The sequence below is a fragment of the Alternaria ethzedia genome (assembly GCF_023757985.1).
Source record: "Alternaria ethzedia strain BMP 0044 chromosome Unknown scaffold_7, whole genome shotgun sequence".
Taxonomy (NCBI): Eukaryota; Fungi; Ascomycota; class Dothideomycetes; order Pleosporales; family Pleosporaceae; genus Alternaria; species Alternaria ethzedia.
In genome coordinates, this window is record NW_026056200.1 from 611243 (window position 1) to 638118 (window position 26876).

The 26876-nt window shown below is 52.8% G+C and overlaps 16 protein-coding genes across 16 annotated transcripts; 8 read left to right on the top strand and 8 right to left on the bottom strand.

The window, feature by feature from the left end:
* Nucleotides 1-521: 521 nt before the first annotated feature.
* J4E87_004011 (uncharacterized protein) lies at nucleotides 522-2324 on the top strand (the record flags this gene model as incomplete). The annotated part of the gene is made up of 4 exons (XM_049375635.1): nucleotides 522-635; nucleotides 683-1068; nucleotides 1124-1654; nucleotides 1700-2324. The coding sequence occupies 4 exons, from the start codon at nucleotides 522-524 to the stop codon at nucleotides 2322-2324; spliced, it is 1656 nt and encodes a 551-aa protein (XP_049234620.1).
* A 170-nt stretch (nucleotides 2325-2494) lies between these two features.
* Nucleotides 2495-3614, bottom strand: J4E87_004012 (uncharacterized protein; the record flags this gene model as incomplete). Its single annotated transcript, XM_049375636.1, has 3 exons — nucleotides 2495-3298; nucleotides 3383-3398; nucleotides 3454-3614. The coding sequence occupies 3 exons, from the start codon at nucleotides 3612-3614 to the stop codon at nucleotides 2495-2497; spliced, it is 981 nt and encodes a 326-aa protein (XP_049234621.1).
* A 547-nt stretch (nucleotides 3615-4161) lies between these two features.
* On the bottom strand, nucleotides 4162-4843 carry J4E87_004013 (uncharacterized protein; the record flags this gene model as incomplete). Its single annotated transcript, XM_049375637.1, has 2 exons — nucleotides 4162-4807; nucleotides 4836-4843. The coding sequence occupies 2 exons, from the start codon at nucleotides 4841-4843 to the stop codon at nucleotides 4162-4164; spliced, it is 654 nt and encodes a 217-aa protein (XP_049234622.1).
* Nucleotides 4844-5203: 360 nt separating this feature from the next.
* On the top strand, nucleotides 5204-7558 carry J4E87_004014 (uncharacterized protein; the record flags this gene model as incomplete). Its single annotated transcript, XM_049375638.1, has 3 exons — nucleotides 5204-5219; nucleotides 5267-5344; nucleotides 5391-7558. 3 exons carry the CDS (start codon nucleotides 5204-5206, stop codon nucleotides 7556-7558), a joined length of 2262 nt encoding a protein of 753 aa, XP_049234623.1.
* Nucleotides 7559-8638: 1080 nt separating this feature from the next.
* LGD1 (L-galactonate dehydratase) lies at nucleotides 8639-10285 on the top strand (the record flags this gene model as incomplete). The annotated part of the gene is made up of 5 exons (XM_049375639.1): nucleotides 8639-8686; nucleotides 8750-8854; nucleotides 9035-9731; nucleotides 9789-10089; nucleotides 10132-10285. The coding sequence occupies 5 exons, from the start codon at nucleotides 8639-8641 to the stop codon at nucleotides 10283-10285; spliced, it is 1305 nt and encodes a 434-aa protein (XP_049234624.1).
* Nucleotides 10286-10848: 563 nt separating this feature from the next.
* Nucleotides 10849-11380, bottom strand: J4E87_004016 (uncharacterized protein; the record flags this gene model as incomplete). Its single annotated transcript, XM_049375640.1, is given in 3 exon segments — nucleotides 10849-10893; nucleotides 10994-11355; nucleotides 11374-11380. 3 exon segments carry the CDS (start codon nucleotides 11378-11380, stop codon nucleotides 10849-10851), a joined length of 414 nt encoding a protein of 137 aa, XP_049234625.1.
* A 419-nt stretch (nucleotides 11381-11799) lies between these two features.
* Nucleotides 11800-12862, bottom strand: J4E87_004017 (uncharacterized protein; the record flags this gene model as incomplete). Its single annotated transcript, XM_049375641.1, has 2 exons — nucleotides 11800-12724; nucleotides 12858-12862. The coding sequence occupies 2 exons, from the start codon at nucleotides 12860-12862 to the stop codon at nucleotides 11800-11802; spliced, it is 930 nt and encodes a 309-aa protein (XP_049234626.1).
* Nucleotides 12863-13584: 722 nt separating this feature from the next.
* J4E87_004018 (uncharacterized protein) lies at nucleotides 13585-14532 on the top strand (the record flags this gene model as incomplete). The annotated part of the gene is made up of 1 exon (XM_049375642.1): nucleotides 13585-14532. The coding sequence occupies one exon, from the start codon at nucleotides 13585-13587 to the stop codon at nucleotides 14530-14532; it is 948 nt and encodes a 315-aa protein (XP_049234627.1).
* Nucleotides 14533-14811: 279 nt separating this feature from the next.
* Nucleotides 14812-15419, top strand: J4E87_004019 (uncharacterized protein; the record flags this gene model as incomplete). The annotated part of the gene is made up of 3 exons (XM_049375643.1): nucleotides 14812-14884; nucleotides 14938-15017; nucleotides 15063-15419. 3 exons carry the CDS (start codon nucleotides 14812-14814, stop codon nucleotides 15417-15419), a joined length of 510 nt encoding a protein of 169 aa, XP_049234628.1.
* A 184-nt stretch (nucleotides 15420-15603) lies between these two features.
* Nucleotides 15604-16516, bottom strand: J4E87_004020 (uncharacterized protein; the record flags this gene model as incomplete). Its single annotated transcript, XM_049375644.1, has 2 exons — nucleotides 15604-16150; nucleotides 16200-16516. 2 exons carry the CDS (start codon nucleotides 16514-16516, stop codon nucleotides 15604-15606), a joined length of 864 nt encoding a protein of 287 aa, XP_049234629.1.
* A 330-nt stretch (nucleotides 16517-16846) lies between these two features.
* On the top strand, nucleotides 16847-20278 carry J4E87_004021 (uncharacterized protein; the record flags this gene model as incomplete). The annotated part of the gene is made up of 1 exon (XM_049375645.1): nucleotides 16847-20278. One exon carries the CDS (start codon nucleotides 16847-16849, stop codon nucleotides 20276-20278), a length of 3432 nt encoding a protein of 1143 aa, XP_049234630.1.
* Nucleotides 20279-20424: 146 nt separating this feature from the next.
* Nucleotides 20425-21360, bottom strand: J4E87_004022 (uncharacterized protein; the record flags this gene model as incomplete). The annotated part of the gene is made up of 2 exons (XM_049375646.1): nucleotides 20425-21307; nucleotides 21353-21360. 2 exons carry the CDS (start codon nucleotides 21358-21360, stop codon nucleotides 20425-20427), a joined length of 891 nt encoding a protein of 296 aa, XP_049234631.1.
* Nucleotides 21361-22047: 687 nt separating this feature from the next.
* J4E87_004023 (uncharacterized protein) lies at nucleotides 22048-22854 on the bottom strand (the record flags this gene model as incomplete). Its single annotated transcript, XM_049375647.1, has 2 exons — nucleotides 22048-22632; nucleotides 22678-22854. The coding sequence occupies 2 exons, from the start codon at nucleotides 22852-22854 to the stop codon at nucleotides 22048-22050; spliced, it is 762 nt and encodes a 253-aa protein (XP_049234632.1).
* Nucleotides 22855-23399: 545 nt separating this feature from the next.
* Nucleotides 23400-24215, top strand: J4E87_004024 (uncharacterized protein; the record flags this gene model as incomplete). The annotated part of the gene is made up of 1 exon (XM_049375648.1): nucleotides 23400-24215. The coding sequence occupies one exon, from the start codon at nucleotides 23400-23402 to the stop codon at nucleotides 24213-24215; it is 816 nt and encodes a 271-aa protein (XP_049234633.1).
* A 155-nt stretch (nucleotides 24216-24370) lies between these two features.
* J4E87_004025 (uncharacterized protein) lies at nucleotides 24371-24994 on the bottom strand (the record flags this gene model as incomplete). Its single annotated transcript, XM_049375649.1, has 1 exon — nucleotides 24371-24994. One exon carries the CDS (start codon nucleotides 24992-24994, stop codon nucleotides 24371-24373), a length of 624 nt encoding a protein of 207 aa, XP_049234634.1.
* Nucleotides 24995-25453: 459 nt separating this feature from the next.
* J4E87_004026 (uncharacterized protein) lies at nucleotides 25454-26742 on the top strand (the record flags this gene model as incomplete). Its single annotated transcript, XM_049375650.1, has 2 exons — nucleotides 25454-25473; nucleotides 25521-26742. 2 exons carry the CDS (start codon nucleotides 25454-25456, stop codon nucleotides 26740-26742), a joined length of 1242 nt encoding a protein of 413 aa, XP_049234635.1.
* Nucleotides 26743-26876: the final 134 nt, after the last annotated feature.

Genomic DNA, 26876 nt, shown 5'->3' on the forward strand with positions numbered 1-26876 from the left:
ATGCGTGTGGCTTGTCACGGCGATGGAGCCGACACCAGGCACAACACCCACCGGCTTTGGATCCACAGATAGAAGCCGTGGTGATTGGTGGGATCTCAGCGCTCTTTGATGCTTTTTTGGGTTCAGGTGCAATGGCATGGCGCTTGAGGCAGCATTTGTGTGAGAGAAGCCTAAATTCAGGCAAGCAAATCAAGACGATATCCCCTTTGAGTTTGACATGCACGAATCTTAGTGATCGGCTTTGTGGTGCTTGCAAATGCTGTAGGGCTGTCGGGGTGGGACCAACGGGATGTCGTGACAGCAAGCGCGTGGGAAAAGTGGTGCCCCTCCTTCCCTCAACGAAGCTCTGACGCAAGCGGGGCCAGGTCTCGGCCGCGACATTTCTAATGACATCGGCCAAAACAACAACCTTCACCTTACTCACACCTTCTTCATCATCTCACACTTGCAATTGATCCTACCCCTCTCCAATTGTCCAAGTTCAAACCTTTATACCCCAACACCTAATCCCGTAACACAACATGCCCGGCTTCGCACAGGCCTCTGACCTCAACGCCTGGTCGGCGCTCCAGGACCACCACCAGAAGCTTGGCAAGGACATCGTCCTGAAAGAGTACTTCAAGAAGGATCCTCAGGTAAGTCCAGAAGAAGCTATCCTAGTACGTTTGCTAAAACGTCGTAGCGATTCGAGAAGTTCAGCCGTACCTTCAAGAACGATGCCGAGAACTCCGAGATCCTGTTCGACTTTTCCAAGAACTTCGTCACCGAAGAGACACTGAAGCTCCTCATCGAGCTCGCAAAAGAGGCTGGCCTCGAGAAGCTCCGCGATGACATGTTCGCTGGCGAGAAGATCAACTTCACTGAGAACCGCGCCGTCTACCATGTCGCCCTTCGCAACACCTCCAACCAGGAGATGAAGGTCGATGGCCAGAGCGTCGTTGAGGACGTCAACTCTGTTCTCGACCACATGAAGGAGTTCAGCGAGCAAGTCCGCAGTGGCGAGTGGAAGGGATACACTGGCAAGAAGATCGACACCATCATCAACATCGGTATTGGTGGTTCCGACCTGTATGCAATTCCACGCAACTTGAATACGCTTCAAAAACGTGCTAACTCTTTTTAGTGGCCCCGTCATGGTCTCAGAAGCTCTCAAGGCTTACTCCCAGCGTGATCTCAAGATCCACTTCGTCTCCAACATCGACGGTACCCACATCGCAGAGGCCCTCAAGGACTCTAACCCGGAGACCTCTCTCTTCCTCATCGCCTCCAAGACCTTCACCACCGCCGAGACCGTCACAAACGCCAACACCGCAAAGTCATGGTTCTTGAAGAGCGCAAAGCAGGAGGACATTGCTAAGCACTTCGTTGCCCTCTCCACCAACGAGGAGGAGGTTACCAAGTTCGGTATTGACAAGAAGAACATGTTCGGCTTCTCTGACTGGGTTGGTGGACGTTACAGTGTCTGGAGTGCCATTGGTCTGAGCGTTGCTCTCTACATTGGCTTCGACAACTTCCACCAGCTCCTCGCTGGTGCCCATGCCATGGACAAGCACTTCAAGGAGACCCCTCTCGAGCAGAACATTCCCGTCATCGGCGGTCTTCTGAGTGTCTGGTACTCCGACTTCTTCGGTGCCCAGACCCACCTTGTCTCTCCGTAAGTTTGCTACCTGGCGTAAAGGCTTAGTCTAACTCTTTCCAGCTTCGACCAGTACATGCACAGGTTCCCTGCCTACCTCCAGCAATTGTCCATGGAGTCGAACGGCAAGGCCATCACCCGCAGCGGTGACTACGTCAAGTACACCACCGGTCCCATCCTGTTCGGTGAGCCGGCTACCAATGCCCAGCACTCCTTCTACCAGCTCCTTCACCAGGGCACCAAGCTCATCCCCACCGACTTCATCCTTGCCGCCCAGAGCCACAACCCCGTTGAGGGCAACAAGCACCAGAAGATGCTTGCGTCCAACTTCTTTGCCCAAGCTGAGGCCCTTATGGTCGGCAAGACCCCCGATGAGGTCAAGGCTGAGGGTGCGCCCGAGGACCTTGTCGCTCACAAGACCTTCCTGGGTAACCGACCCACCACATCCATCTTGGCCGACAAGATCACACCTGCCACTCTTGGTGCTTTGATTGTCTACTACGAGCACCTCACCTTCACCGAGGGCGCCATCTGGAACATCAACAGCTTTGACCAGTGGGGTGTCGAGCTCGGCAAGTCGTTGGCCAAGAAGATTCTGTCTGAGCTTGACGAGTCCAAGGAGTCTTCTTCTCACGATGCTAGCACAAGTGGTCTCATCAACGCCTTCAAGAAGAAGTCTACTTTGTAAACGGATGATGTGTGACGAGGCTGTAATGGCTGAACGACTTGATGACTGGAGGATAAATTATATAGCAAGCATCTTAAGTATCTATAGATGATACTGGGATCATTGAATACGAATGGACACATTGAAGTATATTGTCGCGCCTCTATATATACACGTGCCATATGTCAAGCTCAATCGACTCTCTTGCCTCCGCCTCCGTAGCCATATCCTCCCAACCCATAACCACTGCCCATGCCGCCTCCTCGTCCGTTGGCGACGGGGAGCCCGTATCCACTGCCTCCATTTCCAAATCCTCTTCCACCTCCACCATTCATCCTATCCGTGGCATACCTCTTCAGCCGTCTGGGCAACTCAACACCCCTGAAGTAAACAACGCAGATTGCCGCACTCGCCACGGCACTCAAGAAACAGTACACCAACGTACTAGTATAAATGTGTCCTCCATATCCACTCCAACCTGGAGGCAGCGTCGTGCTGGGATACCACCGCACACTGAATGCCAAACTCAACGGATCCCCAATCGTAATCTTGGTATTGCGCGTATGACTCGACACGGAATACGCAGTCGCCGCATCCACCGTCCCGGGCGCCACACTCTTAGGACTAGCATGAACCAGCAGATTCAAATAGTTCCCCACATGCAAATGGCTCAACTGCAGTGTCCCCGCCAGCGCAATGATAAGGGGCGTGTACATTGTACTCTGCGTCCCCAGCGCACCCTCCTGTGTGCTTTCATCGCTGACCCGGTATTCGGTTTCTAGGACGCTGGGTGGGAGCGGTTTGGACGGGATGCGGCAGGAAAGTGGCGCGTCGTTGTGGATGTAGAATTCGAGCAGGTGGAAGAATTCATCTGTGACAAAGTCTATGGTGCAGTTTACGTCTTTCTCTACGCCGAAGTTTAGGTGGAGGGGTTGGCCGGTTTCGTTGCAGGTGGGGAAGGGTATGTATTGGAGGTGGCCGGCGGCGTCGGTGATCTGGGAGTGGATGTGTTAGTAGGGCTGAGGTATGGGTTTTGGGGTATTTGCGCGGGTGGCTTGGGTAGGAGATCGTAGACGTACGTGTTCACCGGTTTCTCTGGTTGGGGTTAGCAATTGCACTCGCATCTTTTCGTGGAGGTGCTGTAACTTACATGGTCCTGTTCAAACAACTGACTGGTATCATTTCCCCCGGGTTATATCCCCGTGCCTCTTCTGCGCTCTTCATGGGCTCCTGTCCGCTCAATGCTGCTGCGAAGGACGAGAACAACGCGACGAGAGGGAGCCATGATGGTGACTTTCGTTGCGATATCATGGCGATTATGATAGAGGAGGCTCAAGGAATCGCTAAGCGCATATGTAGTTGGTGCTGCGCGTAAGGCAGCTGCGACGGTCGAGGTGCATGTGTCAACTTGGACATTGTTGAGTACGGATCGAGGTCCCTGGCCTGTGCCCGCCCGCGGCAAAGACACTCCCGGTGCAACTCCGCAATCCAAGCTTCACCTGCGCGACATGGTTGTCAAGACGAAAAAGATGCAGATTTGCTTTACTTACCGCGGAGTGTGTTCTGTTCGTGCTTCAGAAGGGCCAATTGAAGTCAAGCTGTATAAAGCCACGTCCTGGACTTGACCATATGATGGGTGGATGCATGTGTATTCAGGGTGACCCTCACAGTATCGTGCAGTGGTAAAGTATTGCTACACCTTTAGCTTACGGAGACAATCGTGATCTCTTTGTATCTATCAAATCGAGAAGCAGTCATTGCTTCCTATGCAAATGCTGTTATAGTACAATATGTACACATCCGATTTACACATGCCCCTCCAAACCATCCCAAAGTCCCAGAAGAAGAGCATACAGATCTACCATCCCTTCCTTGTTAATTCCGTCACTCGGTTTGTGACGTCCTGGAACCCCTTTCGGAACCTCGCCCTCCACCGCTCAGATGCCAACCGCTTCCGCTTCAGTCCGCCTCTTTCGTGGAACTTTTGCTTGTTGAAGTCGCTCTTAACCTTGTTCCTTGCCATTAAACTTCCCAACATGCCGATGCCCCTCACAATATCACGTCCGCGGTTGACATCCAACTCTACAGTGCGTCCATATGCGGGGTTCAAGCGCGGGAACTGGGCAAATGTCTCTTCTTGTTGTACAGCGAGTGGTGACGCCTCGGAGGGTTTGTTGGCGAGGGTGGGATTTAGCATTCCATCGGTCGTCGCCATTTGGCTGAAATCCAGACCTGGCCTCCTACCAGGTCGTCTGCTGCCGGAGCCCGCAAACTCCTCGCCGAAGACGCGGTTGGTTGGTGGGTTAGACCCTGCGTTCCGGGGCATGCTGCCGAGGAGAGCGTCCATCGTCTGTGTAGTATTTCTTTGCGTGGTGGGCTGTGGCCGAGGTTGTGGTGCTGCGGCCTCCCGCTCAGGCATGTAGCGGGCTTGCGGCCGTTGAGCTTCCCGTTCGGGTACGTAGTGCTCGTCGTCGTTCTTCGGCAGTGGTTGTTGCGCAAGGCATCTCGGTGTGTGCGAAATGGCTCGTTGACATGTCCATGACGGTGTTGTCCGGCTCGAGGTGTGCGGTATCCGTGTGAAGTTGGAAGGGCGGAGCAGGAGCTCGCCCAACGATCGTGAGGCCATTCTGAATCTCTGCTACTACAGTATTGACATGGGCGGGGTGATTAGACGTGCTGGCGGCGGGCAATTGCGGGATGGCTCCGGTGAATGATGGAGGCCATGCACGTCGCGGTTCCCAAATTTGTCTGCGATATAGTGGTCCGAGCGTTCCTTCGAGCTCCAAATCTCAACTGTGACTTCTTCTCTCGCTGCAACACGCGACAGCGACCTCGATACCCTATCCAACCTCTCTCTTTCAACAATCCCACCAAGTTCGGCGACTGTATATCTGCGCAAGATGTACGGCTATCCTGGTATGTCAAGCGATCCTTTGCGACGCGAACTCAGCTAACATGCGCAGGTGCTCCGGGCTACAACCGCCCTCCGGGCTTCGCAGGCACTCCGCCAGGCATGGCAGGCATGGCGCCGCCTGGAATGGGTATGTGATAGCAGTAACTGACAATAGCAACGCTGACATTGCGCAGGTCCCCCAGGCGCAGCAGCTCCCCCCGGCGTCGCAGTTCCCCCCGGTGTCGCGAACGCCCAAGGCCCGCCAGCCATGAATGCACCACGCGCTCTGCCATCCGGATGGGCACCGCCCACCAACATGCCCACCTTCAACTTCAATGCGCCGGTCATCCGTCTGGGAACACAGGGCGGACGAGCTGGCGCTGTCGACAGCCCTGTAGGCGGCCGAAGAGACAACGCCGCACCACCCGGTCGCCGTGGCCTTGGCATGGACAGAGATGGCGATCGCAGGGACGCCGTCCAGCCCGTTAACCCGCCGTCGCGTGAAGATATCGCGCGAACCATCTTCGTCGGCAACATTCCCGATGGCGTTGGAGGCGATGAGGGCATGGAGCGCATCCTCGAAACGGCAGGAAAGCTTGTTCGGTGGACGAGAGCTACCGACGCCAACAACAAGCCCCAGACGTTTGGCTTCGCCGAATTTGGAGACGCCCAGAGCTTGGAGACAGCCGCCGAGATATTCAAAGACGTGCGTGTGCCTACAAAGCGTCAAAAGGCCGGCAAGCCCAAAACCGACGACGGCGAACAAGACGAGGTGGAGACGACCAAGTTGCACGTCATGGTGGATGATGCTTCGATCAAGTACGCAGAGGAATGGAGCAAGACCCGAAACGAAGACGAGGCCACGGTTCAATTTAGGCTCGACAGTGCCAAAGAAGCGCTTTCCTCGGTCCTCGCGAGCTTTTTCAACCCGCCGAACGCACCCAACGTCGACTACGCAGGAGACACAATGATGCAAGATGCACAGGCACAAGACGGTGAAGACGTGGAAGTTGCATTCGTCAACCTTGCAAATGGCGAGGATGAGCTTGCGGACATCCCTGCAGAGATGCGCGAAATTGTCGCCGCAGAAATTGCTGCCTTCCGCGACCGTTCCAACCAACGCGATCGCGAACGACTCCTGAAAGAAGAGGAGCTTGAAGCCGAGGAGCGCAGGCGTAGTGGTAGACGTGCATCCCCACCACCATCCGCCCCTACTGGACCCGGAGGTGCCAATGGTGTACCGCTGGGCCCCAGAGCAGAACGGGGTGTTCAAGGTGCGCCCAGTGGGCCGAAGGGCTCACAATTTCCCCGAGACTACCAAGGTGGTGTCAACTTTGTCAATGGCGGTGCCGTACATAACGGCGCATACATCAACCGCGAGGACGACGATGACTCCGCCAGCGACTCGGAACTTGAGCGTCGTCGCAAGAAGAAGCGAGCAGAAGAAGCTGATGATGCATACAAGAAGCAACTCTCCCGCTGGCTTCAGACCGAGCGTCGTACTTTCGCTTCCGTCGAGCGTACAAACGACTACTTCAAGAACATGGACGCGGAGCGCGAGAAAGCTCGTGCAGCACAAGCGAAGCAACTTCGAGAATTTGACGATGATCAAGAGGCAGCTTCGAGACGCGATCTCTACTACCGCGATCACAGCGACTGGATCCGCGACCGCGAGTCAGTCCGTGGTCAGGAGGCAAAGGAAGACGCGATCGATCGCGAACAAGAACGGCGCGAGTTGGCCTCGCAGAGGAAGCAGAAGGACCATGCCCGCGGCCAGGCCGATGCCTTCTTGGAGGAGCAAGGCGAAGAGCTTATGCGCAGGGAGGAACAGCGCGAGCCAGCTCATTTCAAGATCTCGCTCGGGGCCGCCGCCAAGAAGCTCGAAAAGACTGCCGCTCCCCGTCGAACCGCCGCCGATGTCGAGAACCTGCTCGAGGACGAGGACCTCACAGATCAATCCGGTGCCAAGAAGCGAACTCTCGTGCCCATCAACTTCGATGCGGCTGTACGTGCCAACCTTACGCAAGAAGAAATCGAAGAAGCCCAGCGACAGTTGGCGCGCGACATTCCCAACGACAAGGAAGGCCTGTGGAAATGGCCCGTCGCTTGGGAGCATTTGCCTCAGAAAAACATCGACAAGGATATCAAGCAGTGGGCTGCCAACAAGGTTCTTGAGCTCACTGGTGTACAAGAAGAGATGCTTGTCGACGCTATTGTGGACCATTTGAAGAGCAAGGGCGCACCGCAGCCCCTGGTGGAGAACTTGGAAGTGGCTCTCGATGACGAAGCTGAGTCCCTCGTGAAGAAGCTCTGGCGTATGGTCATCTACTACAGTGAGACCGAGAAGAGGGGTATCAAGTGAGGACGTTGCTTTTTGCTCATGTGGAACAGCAATCCATCTTCGACAGTGCCTTTCGGATTCATCACCGATACGGCTCTTGCATTCCTCACGAACCGGGCGAGTGAGTATTTGGGAGGTCTTGGTCTTGTTTGGGTAGTATTGACGCGCTGTAGGGTCCTCGGATCTTGCATCACGAAACGACGTGTAGATAATGGGTGTATGGTTGGAATGGAGAGTCATACCAGGTCCGTCCTTTTACTTTCGATTGTCACACCACTAATACACAGCCGTTCTTCCTTTACCGTTGTTCAAATTTGGATGATGCTTCGCTGTAGTCTTATGCGGCGTAAGTATTATGCGTGCTCTTTCTACTTTGCTGATGTTCAGCATTGAGAGTCTACCTTGATGGTACTCATGATCCTCGGGTTGGACTACTCCTTAAACCCACTCATGCCACCCCGCGGCCGGTAAGCCTTGTTTGCCGCGGTATTTGATCACACTTCACGATCGTAAAGAAGTCGTTGGGGTAGGTCAGGAACAAGCTTCACATTGACCTACTTGCCCGTGTCATCACGGCGGCTTTCTACGTAGTTTCTCCTCGCACGCTGCTAAGCGTTGTCACGCGTCGTCAAGCCCAAGCTTCTCGCCTAGCCGCGAAGCACCTGGAGCCGCGTCCTGGGCAAGGGACCCCTATAGTTCGTGGGGTGTAGCACTGTACAGCTCACGTGTGAGGTAAATAAAATGCCGGCAACGTTGCCAAATGCCCCGATTTTTCCAGCCCCAGAAAGTGGCGCGCCGAGATCTTCCACGAATGATGAGGGGCAAGTGGGGTGGATTTCACGATGGCGCGGGCGGTTGGCACTATTTGGCGTGGAGATGCGTGGAGTGTTGTGCCGGATGCCTTGCCAGTTAAATAGACCGTCTAGATCCTGCCTCCAGACAGAATAAGTATCTCGCTCAACCATTTCACCTTGACCTCTTCATTCATCTTCATCTTTCCTGGTGTTCAAGTCTTGCTTAAAAAGAACCTCAACTTTTGGTAGCTTTGCGGGGTATTCCGATCATTCCGAACATCGGTAGCAACACAACGAAAACACCACAATGGCCATCACAATCACAGGTGCTGAGACGAGGGATGTGCGGTTTCCGGTATGCTCCCTAGTCATTCAAGCTATACAATAGAGAAAGAGGAATCTAACGCGTCTGCAATAGACATCCCTTGACAAGACTGGTTCCGATGCTATGAACGCAGCGGGAGACTACTCTTCAGCTTACTGTATCCTACACACAGACTCTGAGTTCAAGGGTCATGGTATGGTAAGTCTAATCTGATTCGATCTTGGCCATGAGTAGAAGAGATGAGCTACTTTGGCGACTCCGCCCTGCCCAGGTGATCATCTCATCTCTTCCCTCAACTCATGGATACCCCTGAACCGGCCAACTTGTGACCACTTGGCAACTGAATCCATTCGTTTCCTCATTGCTTACAATTTGCAGACCTTCACAATTGGCCGCGGTAACGAGATTGTATGCACCGCCATCGCCTACCTTGCCGACCGCATCAAGGGCCACACACTCGACTCACTAGTTGCCAACTGGGGAAAGACATGGCGCCACCTGGTAAACGACTCTCAACTCCGGTGGATTGGACCCGAAAAGGGTGTCATCCACCTCGCTCTCGGTGCCGTTGTAAACGCCATCTGGGATCTCTGGGCGAAATCGCTCGGCCAACCTGTATGGCGCATCGTTGCAGACATGACACCCCAGCAAATAGTCGACTTGATCGATTTCCGCTACATCACCGATGCAATCACCCCCGAGGAGGCGCTGGAGATCTTGACCAAAGCCGAAGCCGGTAAGAAGGAGCGACTCCAAGAAGCCCTTGATAGCCGCGCTGTCCCCGCATACACTACTTCTGCGGGATGGCTCGGTTACGGTGAAGACAAGATGCGTGGTCTTCTGAAGGAGACACTGTCAAAGGGATACAAGCACTTCAAGCTCAAGGTCGGAAGCGATATCGCGCAAGACAAGCAGCGTCTAAGCATCGCACGAGAGATCATTGGTTTCGACAAGGGTAATGTGCTCATGGTAGATGCAAACCAAGTCTGGAGTGTACCGGAGGCGATTGAGTACATGAAGGCGTTGAAGGAGTTCAAGCCATGGTTCATCGAGGAGCCCACCAGCCCTGATGACGGTACGTACCCCTTTCCTTCCTTCTATGCTATAGAGAAACGCATACTGACCTCAACAGTCCTCGGCCACAAAGCGATTCGCGAAGCCCTAAAGCCATACAACATCGGCGTCGCAACAGGAGAAATGTGCCAAAACCGCGTCATGTTCAAGCAATTCCTTGCCTCAGGCGCCATCGACATTTGCCAAATCGACGCCTGCCGCCTCGGCGGTGTCAACGAAGTCATTGCCGTGCTCCTCATGGCCGCCAAGTTCAACATCCCCATCGTACCGCACTCGGGTGGTGTCGGTCTACCAGAGTACACACAGCATCTTTCCACCATCGACTACGTTGTCGTGTCAGGGAAGAAGTCGGTGTTGGAGTACGTTGACCATCTGCATGAGCACTTTTTTCACCCGTCCAGGATTGAGAACGGTTACTATGTTACTCCTATGGATCCTGGTTACTCGGTTGAGATGAAGCCTGAGAGTATGGATCGGTTTAGCTTCCCTGGTGGTAAGGATGGATGGTGGCAGAGTGAGGAGGCGAAGCCGATTTTGGAGGGAATTAAGATCTAAGGATGTAGTTTGGTAATTGTCGAATGAAGGAATCATATTTGAGCGAATAGATGCCTTGTGCTAAGCGCAGATGTCCTTCTGTTACTAATGCATCGCGTTCGCCCTCTCTGAGACTACCTGTAATCACACCCCCTCAAGAAAGATACTCCTCCTACCCTCGATGCATTCCTCCAATCCCCCATCACGTAGCGGTAAGATGTGTCTGCGAAAGAACTTATGTTCTACCATACACCTCCTAAGTTTTTGCTCATCAAACGCTTCCTCTTTGGTAAGGAACAACCGAAAATTGCGACATTGGCTCAGCCGAACAGCTAGAGTCTTGCAATGGTCGTTGACAACACGCAGATGGTTGCCAAAAGGTACGCAGGTCCCATTTCCATAGAAGACTGAGGGAAGTCGACGTTGAAAAAGCGCTGCCTCATGATACATAAGACACAATGGTCCATATGCCAATAAACGGAATCGGACATGCACCCTGGGATTTTCGATGCAGTAGTCGGCCAGGAGATTTAGCTTATGGCAGGGGTCGGCTAACGTAATGCGCAACTCATCGAAGTGCCCTTTCACGATGAGGCCTCCGACATCCACTCGTTCATCTTTGGAGCGAACTAATGGTCGAATTTCCACAGTTTTGACTTGAGAAGTCCAAGACTTGTCGCATTGGCGCACGAAGGGAATGAACTGATGGGTAGCGTTTTGAGCGCATACGTTGTCTTGGGCGAATACGATATCGTTGTATAACAGTGACAAGTGCTTGGTCTCTTTGTAGAGTTGCTTGCACACGTACTTCAGCTGGTTGAACTCGGATGTAGATTCTGCGGTAGAACACAGCTTTACGCCCTGCGCGGACTCATGTTCGTAATACGCATCCACACATTCTTGGGGTGTTGCGTGCCAGATATCGTCTATACTGTTGACCTCTTCGGTCACTGCCTGGGGTATGGTGTCGAAGTCGATCGAATCGCGATAGAAGAGCTCGTGATGGTTGGCGGTGAGTGCGTATTCGTAGATCGTGTTGCGTATCTCGCCTGGCAATTGGAGGAGGCGATTGGTGCCGTCCTGGGTAGGAGCTGACTTGCTGTACCCACTGGTCATCGAGTCGGAGTCTCCTCGCGCGATTCTGCTAACCGCGCGACCTATCTCGATATATTCCCTAGTTTCAGAGTTTAGGCGGGCAGGAGGGGCAGTGGTAGGTGATGGTGTTTTGGCGGCAAAGAATACAATTATACCCATGCGAAAGGGCAGCCTTGGAACCCATACGTTTAGACTTGGTCAGATGGCAACGAGAAAACTCTTTAATCCACATGTCGAAGGAGCCCAGACCAGTTTCGTACTTGTTGTGGGGATATCATTAGGCGACCCAAGGTAAGTCAATTTGTTTGTAATTATTACGGAATATGCGTCGCTTCCCATGAACTAAATTCTCAGAAATATCCTAGCGATTAGGAGTGATCAGCCACAGGTTCGCATCTCCAACGTTGCTTGCCAGTAGTATGCAGCTCTGTGTGGCGTCTCTAATGATCACTTAAAGTAGCTTCTCGACTCTTCCTTACGATATCTTTCAACTGTGCCATCATTGCCATATCTGTGGAGTTTTGCTGGCTCTCCGTCCTTGGGTCCTTCCAAAGCAGATCAAACTTAATCTCTTTCTGTTCGTTGATACGTCTTACAAAGACTACAACAGGTTCATGTATAAGAGCCGCGGTATCCCACTTGTGAGTCTGAATCTTGAATATAACGTGCTGCACGTTCAATGTGACCCCTGGAGTCTCTTCCAATCCCCTGAAGGTAAAGATGCATGCGTCTAGCAGGCGATGTCGAAGTTCGGGATCGGCTATACTGGCGTCTTTGGCGATTGCGGCAGGGACATTGACGGTAACGTAAGGTAGATGTAGGCTCAGTAATTCGCGGAACGAGGCGAAGACGTCGTCGAAGTATATGCGTGGTTCATTTGCGTCGGCAGGTAGCGAGCGTGTATCGCGCATTCCGAGACGGACTTTCACGTTATGAAGGTGGGAGTGCGTCTGGATCTGGGGCGTGCCGATGACCGTATCTATCTCAGTAGTGGAAAAAGCTACTTGAACCATATCGATGCTCTTCTGTACTGCGCCGTTCATGACTAACTGGCTCTCGGCGACTATCATGCTGGAAAACTCTTGACGGATCTGCTTGCAAGCGCTAAGAAGACCGGTAACGTCTCGCAGGCTGGTAACATCCGGCAGGAGATACCGATAGACTTCGTTTCGAATCTCTGCAGGCATCAATAAGAACGATGAACTCTGCCCTTGTGTAGGTACGAGAACAGGGGTAGGAACATCCATAGTGCGTGACATGTCGATGCTTCGGGCGTTGCGAACGTCCTGATGAAGCCTTTGTGCGAGTTCGTTGTGTAATCGTCCTCTGTACTTCTTCGATACAGCCATGAGTATTTTCTGGAGCCTGTTTCTGGGTTTGGTAATCGTGACTGTCGTTGCATTCGCCAAGTCAGGAGCTTGTTGATCGTGTCGCGTGAGTCCTTTTTTGCTGATATGGGTTTCGCGGGGGCGGGGGACATGAATGACTTTTCGGAGACGACATCTTGCCCGCTTGAGAAGAGGTTCTCTCATTGGAATAGACACATGCAATCAGCCTGGACACTAGGATCTGCCTATGCTAGGGTTGAGTCAAGTTTAGCAAGAGGATCGATCGTAATGCTGCCCTGGATAGTCGAATATGCCGACAGAAAACTCTTCTCATTCTTATCTAGAATGGCTGTATTCATGACGATGATCGAGCCGAGAAACATGCTGTTGTTTCATAGGTCTACGATTGGCAGCAGCGGTCCAGTCTACCACCGAAAGCAGTGGGGCCAACCTACGAAGGGCAGGTGAGGGGTGGACCGGCCACTCCCAAGGCATTCTTATAGTGATACATCTCCAAATACATTCGGTGGATTTCACGAGAAAGGTCGCTATCTGGAAGGCCGTTATTGGAAGAGTGGAGATTGGCACAAGATGAGGCTCAACAAATGCGAGCATCGGGACAGTCGGAACCCGTGGACGTTCCGCGCAGCGGCTATTGAAGGCCCACGGCATGACTCCGATGGTGCATGGCCACCTTTCATCCTCCCAACTCAGATCTCATATATTACTACCTATGTGCTGCTGAACATTGAAATAAGTATTGATTACAGAAACGCTCGCAGGTTTCCATTGTCGGATTTACTACCCCACCTGCACCCCGCCTCCCCGCTTTGATCACTAAGGTCGACCCAGAAAGCATACCCTCCCTGGAAGCTATTATCAACAATTACAGTCGCTATGGCTCCTCCTCCAGCTCCGGGCGTATGGTGCCCCGCAGTAACCTTCTACACTCCCGAAAGCGACACGGCAACCTTGGATCTCGCCGCACAGAAACAGTATTTCCAATACCTCTCCAAATCGGGTCTTACTGGTTTAGTCGTTCTTGGCTCTAACGCTGAGGCATTTCTCCTCACTCGCGATGAGAAGAGAGCGTTGATGAAATGTGCTCGTGAGGCCGTCGGCCCCGACTACCCTCTGATGGTCGGCATCTCAGGCTTCTCTGTACCTCAAGTCATGGAGAACATTAGCGACGCAATTGAGGCTGGAGCCAATCATGGACTTTTGCTACCAGCGGCGTACTATGGGCCAGCAGCTTCTAAAGAAGTTGTCATGGCTTTCTACGATGAGGTTGCGCAGAAATCCGAGTTGCCTATCGTCATCTACAACTTCCCGGGTATCTGCAATGGGGTGGACCTTGATTCTGTCACGATCGCCGCGCTCGCAAAACGGAACCCTGGCAAGATTGTCGGCGTAAAGTTGACGTGTGGCAGCGTCGCGAAGATAACCAGGCTATGTGCTGAGCTGCCAAGCGATACCTTCTCTACGTATGCAGGCCAAGCGGATTGGTTGGTTGCTGGCCTCGCAGTTGGAAGTGCAGGATGTGTGTCAGCATTCAGTAACGTCTTCCCGAAGGTTTGCTCAAAGGTCTACGAGTGGTATACTACTGGGAAGACTCAAGAAGCCTTGGAGCTTCACCGCAAGGCGGCGCTCGCGGAGAGCCCGATCAAGGCTGGAATCGCTCCCACGAAGCATGCTGTTAGTCAATACAGTGCGAAAGCTGCTGGCATCGAGGGCGCCGAGGGGAAGCTCAATCCAAGGCGACCGTACTTGCCAGTTGGCGACGCAATCAAGACGAGCGTAAAGAGTGCCATGGAAGAGCTTGCTACGATAGAGAGCATCTTGTAGAAGAGGCTGAAGGATGATAGGGTTCCCGGGTTATTTCAGATAGAGGTAATCGCATCTCGCAGCGTGGCAAGCGTAGCATCGACATCATCAGTCTTTGAAAATCAGATACACGATGGACAGGCCTCTTTCTTCGACGTATTCTGGTACTGCCGTGATGCTATGAGCCGAGAGAGATGAGGACCAGTAAGCGTGCAGACCCTTGACTTAGCGGCGCACGTGCCTTATCGATAACCAACATTCACGTCTCGAACTTTTTCCTACTCTACCAAACACGACGAAATGGCGCCGCAAAGAGGAGCAAGCGGTATCGAAAAGAAGAAGCGGTCGAAGAAGAGGAGGACGAGAACTGAGGGTACGAGGAGCGCTGTTGAACAGTTCACGAGGTATACGCTAATAACTGGACAGTCTCATCATCGAGCGAAAGTGACAGCGATGTCTCAAGTGTAAAGAGTCAAAAGGTGGCCGCGGTAGAAGAAGAAACAAAGGTATGAGTGTCGCGTTGAACAGGTCTGATCTGATCTGACTCGAAGAAGGATGTTTCGCCAGCGCCAGCACCAGCACCCACTAAGAAAGAGAAGAAGAAGAAGTCCAAGACAGGCAGTGCTCCAGAGGCTCAGCCAGATGAAGATGTCGCTATGACGGATGTACCAGCTTCTCCGCCACCAAAACAGGCAGCGTCAAAGGCTAGTCAACAGGCGCAAGACGATTTCGGCGCCCTCTATCTGCGCAAAATCGCGGCTGAGTTCGCTGACGATCTCGACAAAGTGCGTGAAGCACCAGACTTCAAGGCGAGCAGTGTGCCGATGCTCATTCATGCGCTCAAACAAGGCGAAAGTCTTTACAGTGTAGAGGAGAGAAAGAGGGTCGTAGGCGCGGCGAACGCGTAGAGAGCAAGGGTAGCATGGGTGGCGTTTGGCGTCTGGAAACATTTTTGCGCAAAGATTATCATAATGCAAACGTTCGTATATTTCAGAAGGGGGTCCGAACTTGGTCCCATTCATGTGCCAAATTCCCCCCAAAACGGTCATGGAACAGCCAAACGCCTTGCTATGCAGAATCTCGTGAAATCGTCTAGTATGCCTCGACCTCCATACCGCTCCGCCACTCCAGCTCGATTGTCCAAGCCAGGAGGTTCGGGTGCTTGATCACAACCATGTCATGGGCCAGCTTCATGACTTTCTCCCTCTTCTCCGCCTTCTCTCCTGATGGCAGCACCATCAAGGTATCGTACGCTCTAGCCAGCAGCTTCTCCTCGTATTCCCGTCTCAGCTCGTCATCGCCCGTCCAGTTGATGATCTCCTCGTATATCCCTTCCAGCGGGCTAGTAGCGTATATTTCGTTCTTAACAGAGGCTGTGGTACCCTCCAGTGTCGCGCCGATGCGAAGTCGTCTCTCTTCTATGAGCCGCTTGATTGTGGAAGCCTCCTGTGTCTCGTGGATCTCGGCGATGCGCGTGTACGTTTTTGACGGGTCTGGCAGACGACCTTCGAGGTAAGAGTATACGGGAGAGGACGGCAGCTGGGTACTGAGTGCGCGTGCATATTGAGTCTTGGTGCCATGGGCACGGGCGTGATCTACGAGCTTATCGATGGCAGATTGGGACTTGTGCGCGTCGTCCCTGTTCTTGTTAGCATTGTAATCTCCCCATCTGTATATACAAGACATACAAGTTCATGTAGATCTGCGCTAGTTCTAGCCCAACGTCGATGTTTTCATCAACCTTGGCGCCCTTGAGACCTTCGTACATGCCCCTTAGCCCGAGCCATGCCTGTGGATCTTCAGGCTTGAGCTTGGTCGCGTCATAGTAGGCTTTCGCCGCTTCGTCGAATCTGCTCAGGCCGTCGTTGGCGCGTCCGAGGAACAAGTAGGCGAAGTAGTTTTGGGGCTCCTTCTCCAGCACTGCTGTCGCTTGGCTCTTCGCTTCCTCCCAATCCTTTGCGCCAATCGCCGCCTTCGCAGCCTTCAGCGCCGTTTTCGTAGACATGTCGTTGATTTGGGTAGCGATAGTTTGGGGAGTAGCCGTCCGTACGGCGCTATTTGTGTTATGAAGGTGCCATGAGGAGTGAATTGGAGCTTTGGTGTGGGGCTCGCAGCGTCGAAAGAGCAGGCAATGACGCACGGCATGCTAGCGTCGATCCTGGGCTTCAGCCTTACCAAAACACGAACATCAACGTCAACCACTCTGCAACTCACTTGCCGCCACTCTTCACGATAAATCCCGGCAGACGACCCGGGTGATTTGACTGCCTTTTTATATAGCATCTATCGGGGTTCTGCATTGCATTGGCTGGGTTTCAAAATTCGGTTTGCTGTCATGGCGTCACACGCGGACAGTGCGCACGACCTGCTGGATCTCGACATATCGACATTGCGGCAGTTCATTGAGCTGTTCCCCAACGAGGGACTATCAAAAGTCATCACAGGCTGGTTGAGCAGCGGTATATCAAGATACCCGCTTGTAGAAGAAGGCGACTCAAGAGAAGGACCTGACCTGAGCGAGGGTGGGGTAGCTCTTACTCAAGATGTTCCAGTCTCACAGGAGGACTGTCTGGTGTTGATGACTGAAGGAATTACCGAGGCTGGAAGATCGCCACTTGCACATTGCTTGCTCGGAGACTACTACCTGTCCTTGGAGGAGTACGAAAGCGCGGTCGAGAGCACAAGGAAAGGCTTGAAATATGCTGCTGCGGAGGCTAAGAAGACCGACTTATCACTTCAGAGAACTCGCGACGCTTTGAGTAGTACGCTTGCTACTGCTTTAGTCTACTATCAGGCCCCAAGAAATCATCTGGAAGCCAAGGGTATCTTCGAATCCATCTTGAAACGCAAGCCACAGTTCACCTCTGCTCTCATCGGCATCGGGTTGGTCCTAGAAGAAGAAGAGGAATATGAGCAAGCCTTCCAATTCCTTGAGAAGGCACTAAAGCAAGATCCCTCAAATGGTCGCATAGGTGCAGAATCAGCCTGGTGTCAAGCACTTGCCGGTGACTACAAGACCGGTTTGGAAAGGCTCCAGGAGTACCTCGATTACCCGCAGCTCGATGCCTCCAAGCAACGTGGCCGCGAGCTCCGCGCACAGACACTTTATAGAATAGGTGTATGTATATGGGAGCTCGATCCGTCAAAGCAAGCGAGGAAGGACCGCCAAGGAACGTATGCGAAGCTGCTCGCAGCGATCAAAGCAAACCCGAACTATGCGCCCGCATATACTCTGCTTGGCATTTTCTACGAAGATTACAACAAGGACCGCAGACGAGCAAGGCAGTGCTTCCAAAAAGCCTTCGAGCTATCGCCCTCTGAGGTCGTCGCAGCTGAGCGCCTTGCTCGCCTTTTCGCCAACCAAGGCGAGTGGGACATTGTCGAAGTCGTGTCCCAGCGAGTGGTAGACTCCGGAAAAGCCCGTCAGACACCAGGATCGAAACGAAAAGGCGTCAGCTGGCCGTTTTCTGCACTCGGTGTCGTCCAGATGAACAAGCAAGAGTATCAAAAGAGTATCGTGTCCTTCTTATCCGCACTACGCATTAGTCCGGATGACTACTACTCCTACGTTGGTCTCGGGGAGAGCTACCACAACTCGGGTCGATATAACTCAGCATCACGCGCGTTCAACTATGCAGAAAACCCGACAGATGGCGTTGTTTTGAAGAGGTCTGACCAAGAGGGGTGGTTCACCAAGTACATGCTCGCCAACGTCAACCGCGAGTTGAGTGAATTCAATGAAGCTCTCGCAGGTTACGAAGCTGTACTAGCGTCTCGGCCAAAAGAGTTTGGTGTCTCGATAGCACTTTTGCAGACTCTCGTAGAGAAGGGGTGGCATTGCATTGAGACCGGTTTCTTCGGCGAGGCTGCCGATAGTGCGACCCGCGGTATCGAAGTTGCGTTGTCAATTACCGAGTACAAGCCGGATGCTTTCAACCTATGGAAAGCTGTTGGCGATGCATGCAGTTTGTTCACTTGGGTCCAAGATAAACTCAAGCAGTTTCCCGTGGAGCTGATCGAGAAGGTGCTGCGCAGCGAGTCGGATATGAACATCGATTTTGATGAACACAAGGATATCGATGGGCTTGGACAGGATACGCTGGCTGCACTTTCCGCAGACAAGGACGATACCCTTACCAAGGTGCTCAAAGCCTCAATACTTGCACAAAAACGAGCAGTTTCCAGTTGTGCGCATGACATACACGCACAGGCTGTAGCGTGGTACAACCTAGGCTGGACAGAGTACAGAGCACACGTCTGCTTAGAGCAGGAAGGCATTGAGGGGTCGAAACTCACAACATACCTTCGAGCAGCCATGAAGTGTTTCAAGCGTGCCATCGAACTAGAAGCCGGTAACTCGGAGTTCTGGAACTCGCTTGGTGTCATCACGACTACACTGAGTCCCAAAGTCGCTCAGCATGCCTTTGTTCGCTCCCTACATCTCAACGAACGAAGTGTGCACACCTGGACGAACCTAGGAGCGCTTTACTTGTTACAAAATGATCACGAACTTGCGCACACTGCCTTCTCAAGGGCGCAATCGCAAGACCCCGACTACTCACTAGCATGGGTCGGCGAAGGCATCATCGCATTGCTCACCGGAGATTCCAACGAGGCGCTCTCCCACTTCACTCACGCATTCGAGCTTTCAGAGTCGTCACTGCTTTTGACCAAACGTCAGTACGCCGTCTCGGCTTTCGACTTCCTTGTGTCTTCGCCTTCGTCATCCAGCAACATCACGAACCTCATACAACCCCTGTTCGCGCTCCAACAGCTCAACATACAAGCACCCTACGACATTCCGCACAAGCATCTAGCGGCGTTGTTCTTGGAGCGTATTGGCAACTACGACGCTGCCGTAGGAGCTCTGCAAGCTGTGAACGAGACAGTTGAGCAAGAGTATGAGAAGTCAGAGTCGCTGGCGTCCCTGGCTCGGGTTGCACAAGCCAAGACAGATCTGGCCCGCAACCTTCTCGCTATCGAGTCCTTCAAATCGGCTGTTGAAGAAGCTGAGACAGCACTTGATCTGCTCTCTGAACTGGACAGCGATACCAAGCAGTCTGCATTATCCGGGGACCAGATCTCGAAGACTAAGCTATCAGCTCGTCTCACAGCTGGTCTAGCACACTACTTTAGTGGCTCATTCGACGCCGCGATACCGTACTTCCGAACATCGCTCGAGGCAACTGGTGCCAACCCAGACATCATCTGCATTCTCGCCGAAGTACTTTGGGCCAAGGGCGGGGAGAACGAGAAGCAAGTGGCTCGCGACCAGCTCTTTACCGCCATTGAGAAGCACGAAGGCCATGTTGGCTTGCTGACCCTCATTGGCGCCATGACGGTACTGGACGATGACTTGGAAACCATGGAAGCCATCAAAGACGATCTAGACCGACTGCGTACGAACAAAGAGCTCGGCGACGAACAGTTGGCACGCGTGGAAAAGGTTATCGAAGCCATCTCAGTCAGTCTAGGTGGAGAGGAGCAAGAATTAGATGAAGCTCGTCGCAGTGTCATGCTTGCCCCCTGGAAACACACTGGTTGGACAGAGCTTGCTGACGCTGCTGGAGGTGATGCATTCGCCAGTACTCTTGCAAAGGAAACTGCGATGCGCAACGCACCGCCGAATGGAACGCTTGGTGCTGTTGGGTTGGCAGGCGCGATGGGTGGTACTGGCGATGTGGGAGATGCTCAGAGGGCAGTTGCACTTGCGCCTTGGGTCGCCGACAGCTGGAGTGGCTTGGCTGAGTGTATTCAAAGCGCTTGAACAGGAACAAGGCTATCTTACAGACGCATGATATGAACATCTCTACGCCACCATTCCGTTGAACAAAGTCATTAGAATTAGCGACAACATTTCCAAATACAATGTAACATATGTGCGTGGTATGCCTTCTTCATTCTCCTGAGCTCTCATCTCACTTTTAGTGGGCCTCCAAACACGGGCTTAGCCGTAGAGGCCGCAATATTCTGGCAGGAGGGTTTTGTTGCAACTTGATCAGCTGCAACATCAGAGCTTCCACGCTTCATTTCTTCCTTGATATCTTTGGGCTCTCGCACTTCTCCACCAGGCTCCTTCTTCGTCACTGTAAGGGCTTGCGTCGCATCGCTCCGCTCGTCTGCCAAGACTGGCTCAACTTCTCCTATTCCAGTTGGGGTCACTTCCGGGGGAGATGCGCGGACGTCATGATATTTGTACGATGGACAGCTATTTCGGAAATCAGAGAACACAGGACCGCGCTTTTCAATCAAGCGAATAGCGATTTCATGGATGAACTCCTCGGGCAAAGCGGTTGATGAATAGCTTTGAAGCCAGATTTCCGAGCCGAAGTCTGTGTATAGGTCCACAAGGAGTCTTCGGGCCCCGCTTCCATGTGTGGTACCGTCATACAGCTCCGCTGTTGCTTCAGCCGGAAGCCCACAATGGATCCTTCCTTCCACGGCGGGTCGGCAGGTAATAGCGTTGAAGAAGCCGCACATCCCGTCGATGATCTGGTTCTTGGATGTGATGTCTTGTAGTTTCTCCGCTAGTACGTAGAGACGGCATAGTTTCAGCCATTGCATAATCCCTTTGGTGACTATCAGCTGGCGTGCGTATACCAGGTTGAGGTATCGACGAAACGTGTCGGGATTTTCTTCTGGTAGTGCAACTGTAGTTTCTTCGTTTTCTTTCGAGTCCTGACTAGTGGCATGCTTGAAGAAGTCGGATCTGGATGTGAGGAGTGTCGAATGCACGAAGAATGATGCCGCGTTGAGGCCTGACCCAACGCGCACTTTCAGCATAGGGCTGTCAAATCTACGGGACATTAGCAGTAGCAATAGTCAGATACAACATACTTACGCCAGCATTTGACTATCGTCAGTTCTTCTATCTATGGGCACACGGCTTGCACCCACAGCTGGCTTACTTGCTGACGCTGGTGACGGCGATCGGAGCGATGAGGTGTTGAAGGTAAACACAGGTGCTGACATTGTAAGTAGTAAAGATGTTTGTATGTTTCTCTCTGACTGATATTCAGAATGCATCTTCTCCTGGAGTTTAAGAGTTGTCGCTGTGTCGCCTAAGCAGGATCATGAGGAACGAACAGCGCTTCGGCAGGATCAGGACCGTCTCAGTTACGTATCGAGAAAGCGCGCGCTTATCAACACAACGAGAGCTCATGTCGAATACAGATTTGCGTTGCAGAAACAAAACAGGGTTGTATGGAAAGGTTGAAAACGTGACCGGAATGTACCTGGTAGCGGTTAGGCAGGGGTGAGGCGTAGCAATTTGAACCACTTGAAGGCACTGCAGCACATGTACATGCCATTGTAACGAAACTTCGAGTGCAGCATCTGCAAACGTATTTGACGATTGTGTGATAGAGCTGTTCCGGTTCTGGTGATCTATAATAAGCAAAAGTGGTATGTAGAAGACACACAAACCTTGGCCCCAAAGATGGCATGAAGCTACTACACGGGCGCAGTATTGATAGCAGACACACTCCGATGATAAGTGGTCATGGTCTTACTTGTACTATTCGGTAGTTGGCGTTCCTATTTCTTCTCCTCTTCCTTAGCCGGCGCCTCTCTCTTTTCTAGTATCTTGTCCACGATACCAAAGTCTACCGCCTCTTGCGCGTCCATGAAGTAGTCGCGCTCCATGTACTTCTCAATCTCCTCCAACGTCCTCTTCTTCGTAACATGCGACTGGTATATCTTGTTTAGCTTGTCCCGTATCCTAAGGATCTCTTTGGCATGGTCCGCGATATCGCTTGCCTTGCCACGGTATCCGCCACTCGGCTGGTGTATCATGACTCGCGCATGTGGTAATATGTATCGCTGGCCCTCGGCTCCGCCTGCAAGCAGCAGTGATCCCATGGAGGCTGCGATGCCCATGCATATCGTGCTGACTGGGCAGCGGATGTAGTTCATGGTATCGTAGATGGCAAGACCGGCGCTCACGCTGCCACCAGGCGAGTTGATGTACATGGATATGGGTTTCTCGGGGTTGTCGGCTTCGAGGAAGAGGAGCTGGGCGACAGCGTTGGCGGACATGTAGTCGTCAACTTCGCCGTTCAGGCAGATGATGCGCTCTTGCAGGAGACGCGAGAAGATGTCGGAAGTTTTCCAGCCTCCACCCTATAAAGTCAGCTAGCTCTTGAATAGTAGCGCTGCTGAGCTCACAGTAGTCTCCGTCACGTAGGGTATCGGCAGTGAGATGGCGCGCGGTGTCTGTTGGTCCTGCTGCTGTGGACTCCATTGCGGCTGGAAGCCGAATTGGCTTGATATCGACCGCGTGCCATATCTAGTAAAGCTTTGTAGTGTTGATGGCCTTGTAGCCCGCCGTAATAGAGAAGCCATGATGGTGATGTTGGGGAGCTCCTGCCTCCCCGCGTGAACGCAGCTCCGGCGCGCCAAGCCGGGGGTCCGAAGCGATCGTTTGGCTCTTCCTGCGCAACACTTCCAACCCACACGAACCACGCAGTCGCTCCCTGTCCCGCCTGATGCCAGGCAGATGGATCTGTCGCCCGACGTCATGCTTGAGCCCCACTAGACTCCCGGCGCGGGCTCAATGCCGCCAATCCTCCGCCCATATTCCCGGTCGTCTCTTGAAAGGCAATGACCTTGGTCCTACGCGCGAAGATGCCCACCAAACGTTCCGCCTCCGCAAAGACGAGACAGCCAAAGAACTTCCACTTTCGCCATTGCTCGACCCGGTAGCCTTAGAAGAAAGGTCTCGCTATGAACAGACGAAAGAGCGACCGAACTTTGCTGAATTCACGCCTTTCCAGAAGAAACTATGGGAGAATCCATTCGGTATGCATAATGCTGTCCCTCGATGGCAATGTAAAACTAATTTTTCAGCCCACGCGTTGGCATCGCCAGTCCGTCAATGCCGCGCAACAATGATCTCCCTCCCCAGCGCTTTCCTAACCTCTCTCCACGCACGCGCGCACCCTACGACTAAAGACCCTTGGCTCCTGCCTGTCTCTCTCACGACGGACAAGAAGCACCTCGGACCCCCACACCGCTTCCTTGGGACTCGTCGGATTACTGTACAACTGGGCAAGAAGAAAGCCTGGGAAAAAGCCCTGAACTCACGCATGGCCGAAAAGTTTGGCGGGCTGGGCTTGAAGAAGATGGTTTGGAGGGAGGACATGCCAGACTTCATACTGGACGTGATGCGCAAGACAGTAGGGAGTAAGCTCAGCTGGAACTTTGGTTTCAGAGGTCGATTGATTCCAGTCGCGAGCCCCCGGACTGAAGACATTGAGGGCGTCGAAGACGTGTCTTCTGTCCTCATATTCCGATCGCTTCATAACCGTGGGGATGATATGCAAAAGACGGCAGATCTGAACATGGCTGAGCTGGAAAAGTGGTCAGCCTACTTTACCAAGAGCTTTGAGGCGAAGCTGGATCCACATGCTACCCCAGAAGTCACTCACTCTTCACCACACTGGTATACTGGTCCTGTCATCGCATGTCTGCAACCCCGGCTGATGTTCCCGGAGCTCGAGTTTCATACAACCACTTGGCGAGGCAGAAAGGTTGCGGTCTACAGTTTGACGGATCTACTTGGAGAAGACAAAGCGCAAGAACTGATAAAAGGCAGCAAGTATGCTGATGAGAAATGTGTCGTGATGAAGAGAGCAAGGCACAATGTGCCGGTTGAGATACTGCTCATGCAACTCCAAGCATACATAGCCCAACCAGGTCCTTGAGTTACCTCAAGCGCACTTTAGCTTTTTGAATCAAAAACTAGACTTCCTCTTTGAGCCTTCTCAACCTGTCTTGGCCACTACTGTGATCACCTTTCCAAAGACTACCAAATCTGAGATCCCTCTGATCCACCTCAGGTGCTACCAGCCTCACTCCACTATTTGCTGACACCCTCACACAATCTCTTCTCCCAGTCTGCCTTTCTCATACCGAACATGTGCTCATCCTTTATCTCACCATTCTTGTAAACATTGTCCCTCAGCACACCTTCGAGGATGTACCCATTCTTTTCAAAGCACCGCATGCTCGCCCTGTTGCCAGAGAACACCCCAGCGTAGAGTTTGGACAATCGTTGGCCATTGTTCTCGTAACTCTCAAAACTCCAGGTTGTGAAGGCTTCCAGTGCCTCAGTGATATAACCTTTTCCCCAATATGTCTTTCCAACCCAGAAACCAACTTCGGCTACATGTGCGTACACATCCGAGCCTAGTTTCAAACCGATGCCTCCTATTGCGAGTTCTGGCGCTGATCTCTCACAGATAACGAAATGGTGTTGATATGGGAGTGCGAGGTTTGTGTTGATCCATGTCTCGGCGCTGGACTGTGTATATGGACTGGGAAACGTTCCTCGCATATACTTGGCGATGAGGGGGTCGTTGGCGTGCAGGGAAGTCGAAGGGGCATCTTCGAGGCACATTGGACGGATTATTAGACGCTTGGTAGTCACTATGGATGATGGAACTGATGTGCCCGTCTGTGCTGGTGTTGTTTGTTCCGCCATTCTGGAGATGGATACACCGACGAGATGTGCGAATACGTGAGGAAGGAATAAGATAGGTCAGTAGAGGAAGTCCAGTATTTGTGCACTTTTAGTACTTGATTGCTTCACGGCCGTTGACTCATAGATGCCCTTTGAGTGACCATGATAAGGCCAGTCAGCACGAAGCAAACGCACCTTCCCTGCTGGGATATCGACCGGTTGCCTGAACTAGCGGTGCTCGCCCTTTTGATTAGTCAAGAACGATGCAAGCATATCGCCGTATCGAAAAAACGCGCAAAGACTTGATGACTGTGAAGTATATCCTTGAACACGATGTTTGGGACTGACCAGGTGACATGTGAGAGGACGAGGCGTGACGTCGTGCAGGCGGGCGGGCACTAGCGCAGCGCGCTAAAACGCGTCTGTCGCGTGGGCGGTCCAGCACTCCCTGCTCCTACGATGCTTGCCAACAGCGCCGTAATGTCGTCCTTCGGAGCAAAGTAAGCCGATTCAATTGAATATATGTCGCATGTCTAACATAGTCCAGAAGGGTTGTCAGAACCTATTCGCGACACACGAAGCGCCAACTCTACGATGAAGAACCGCCTACCAAACGAAGACGCGTCGAGACGACAATCGAAAGTACCGAAACGACGACCTTGACCCCGTTGGATAATGCTCCTACGATTGTCATTTCATCTCTCGAATGCGAGCGTGAAAGCTCCACCGCCCCTCCATCCAGCCCCAAAGACTCGCCCGCAGTCTTCTCAGACGAACCGCCTCGGTCTAGTCCACCATCGTCGCCCGCACCGCGCAGCTCCCCTCCACCCATTCAAAAACGGCGACCAGTCTTTTCGATATTCAAGAAGCAACTCAAGCCGAGCACGCCCGCCAAAGAACCCCTTACAGAACGGAGTCACAATGCGCAAAGTCCACCGAAGCCAGCACCAAAAAAGAAGCAGATGGTACAGATGCAGTTAGACCTGGCTTCAGAGACGCGCAAAACATGCAAGACATGTGGAATGCAGTACATACCGTCGAATGCTGAGGACGCAGCGCTACACAAGAAATTTCATGCGATGAACCTTGGGGGTGTCGACTTCACCAAGCCAGTCGTGGAGCGCTTTAGGAAGAACCAGATATGGAGTGGTGATGGGAGCTTCATCGCCGTGGTTGGACGCAAGGATGCACAGGCGCTGCGCAACCGGGCGAGTGATGTGTTGAAGGTTGTGAATACAGAGCTTGCTGCTGTTCCCATATCAGACGAGGAGCTTTGGGGACAGACGAGTCGGACAGTCCAGGCAGACGAAACAGAACGGACTACGCCGGTACCGAAACCACGGCCCTCGGCGAAGAACCCAGCCAACGTGGCACTCGTCGATCGATTCAAGATATATTTATACATTCGAGGGAACAAGTGTGTAGGAGCATGTTTGGCAGAGCGAATCTGGGAAGCCTATAAGGTGTTGGACCCCACCAGTTCGCCCGACCAGGAGCACGGAGATGCTGTCGCGCCCCATAGCTCTTCTATTTCTATCAGCACCGATTCAGATCCGGTGGCCTTGGGCATATCGCGTATATGGACGTCAAATCAACATAGAAAGAAAGGCGTTGCGACTAGGCTGTTGGATATTGCACGATCCGACTTCATCTATGGGCTGCACATTGAGAAAGCTCGAGTTGCTTTCAGCCAACCGACAGAGAGTGGAGGGAACTTGGCGCGCAAGTGGTTTGACTGCCAGGCAGGGTGGCATGTGTATGTCGATTAGCGTACCGTGGAGATAGACCCTTACATAGATAGCCGCGGTAGGCCGCTGCAAGATGCCCACGCGTTTACTAAACAGTGTAAAGAAGTGTCCAAATCCTGCAGCAGAAAGCGAATATTGCAACGTGAGCTCTAGAA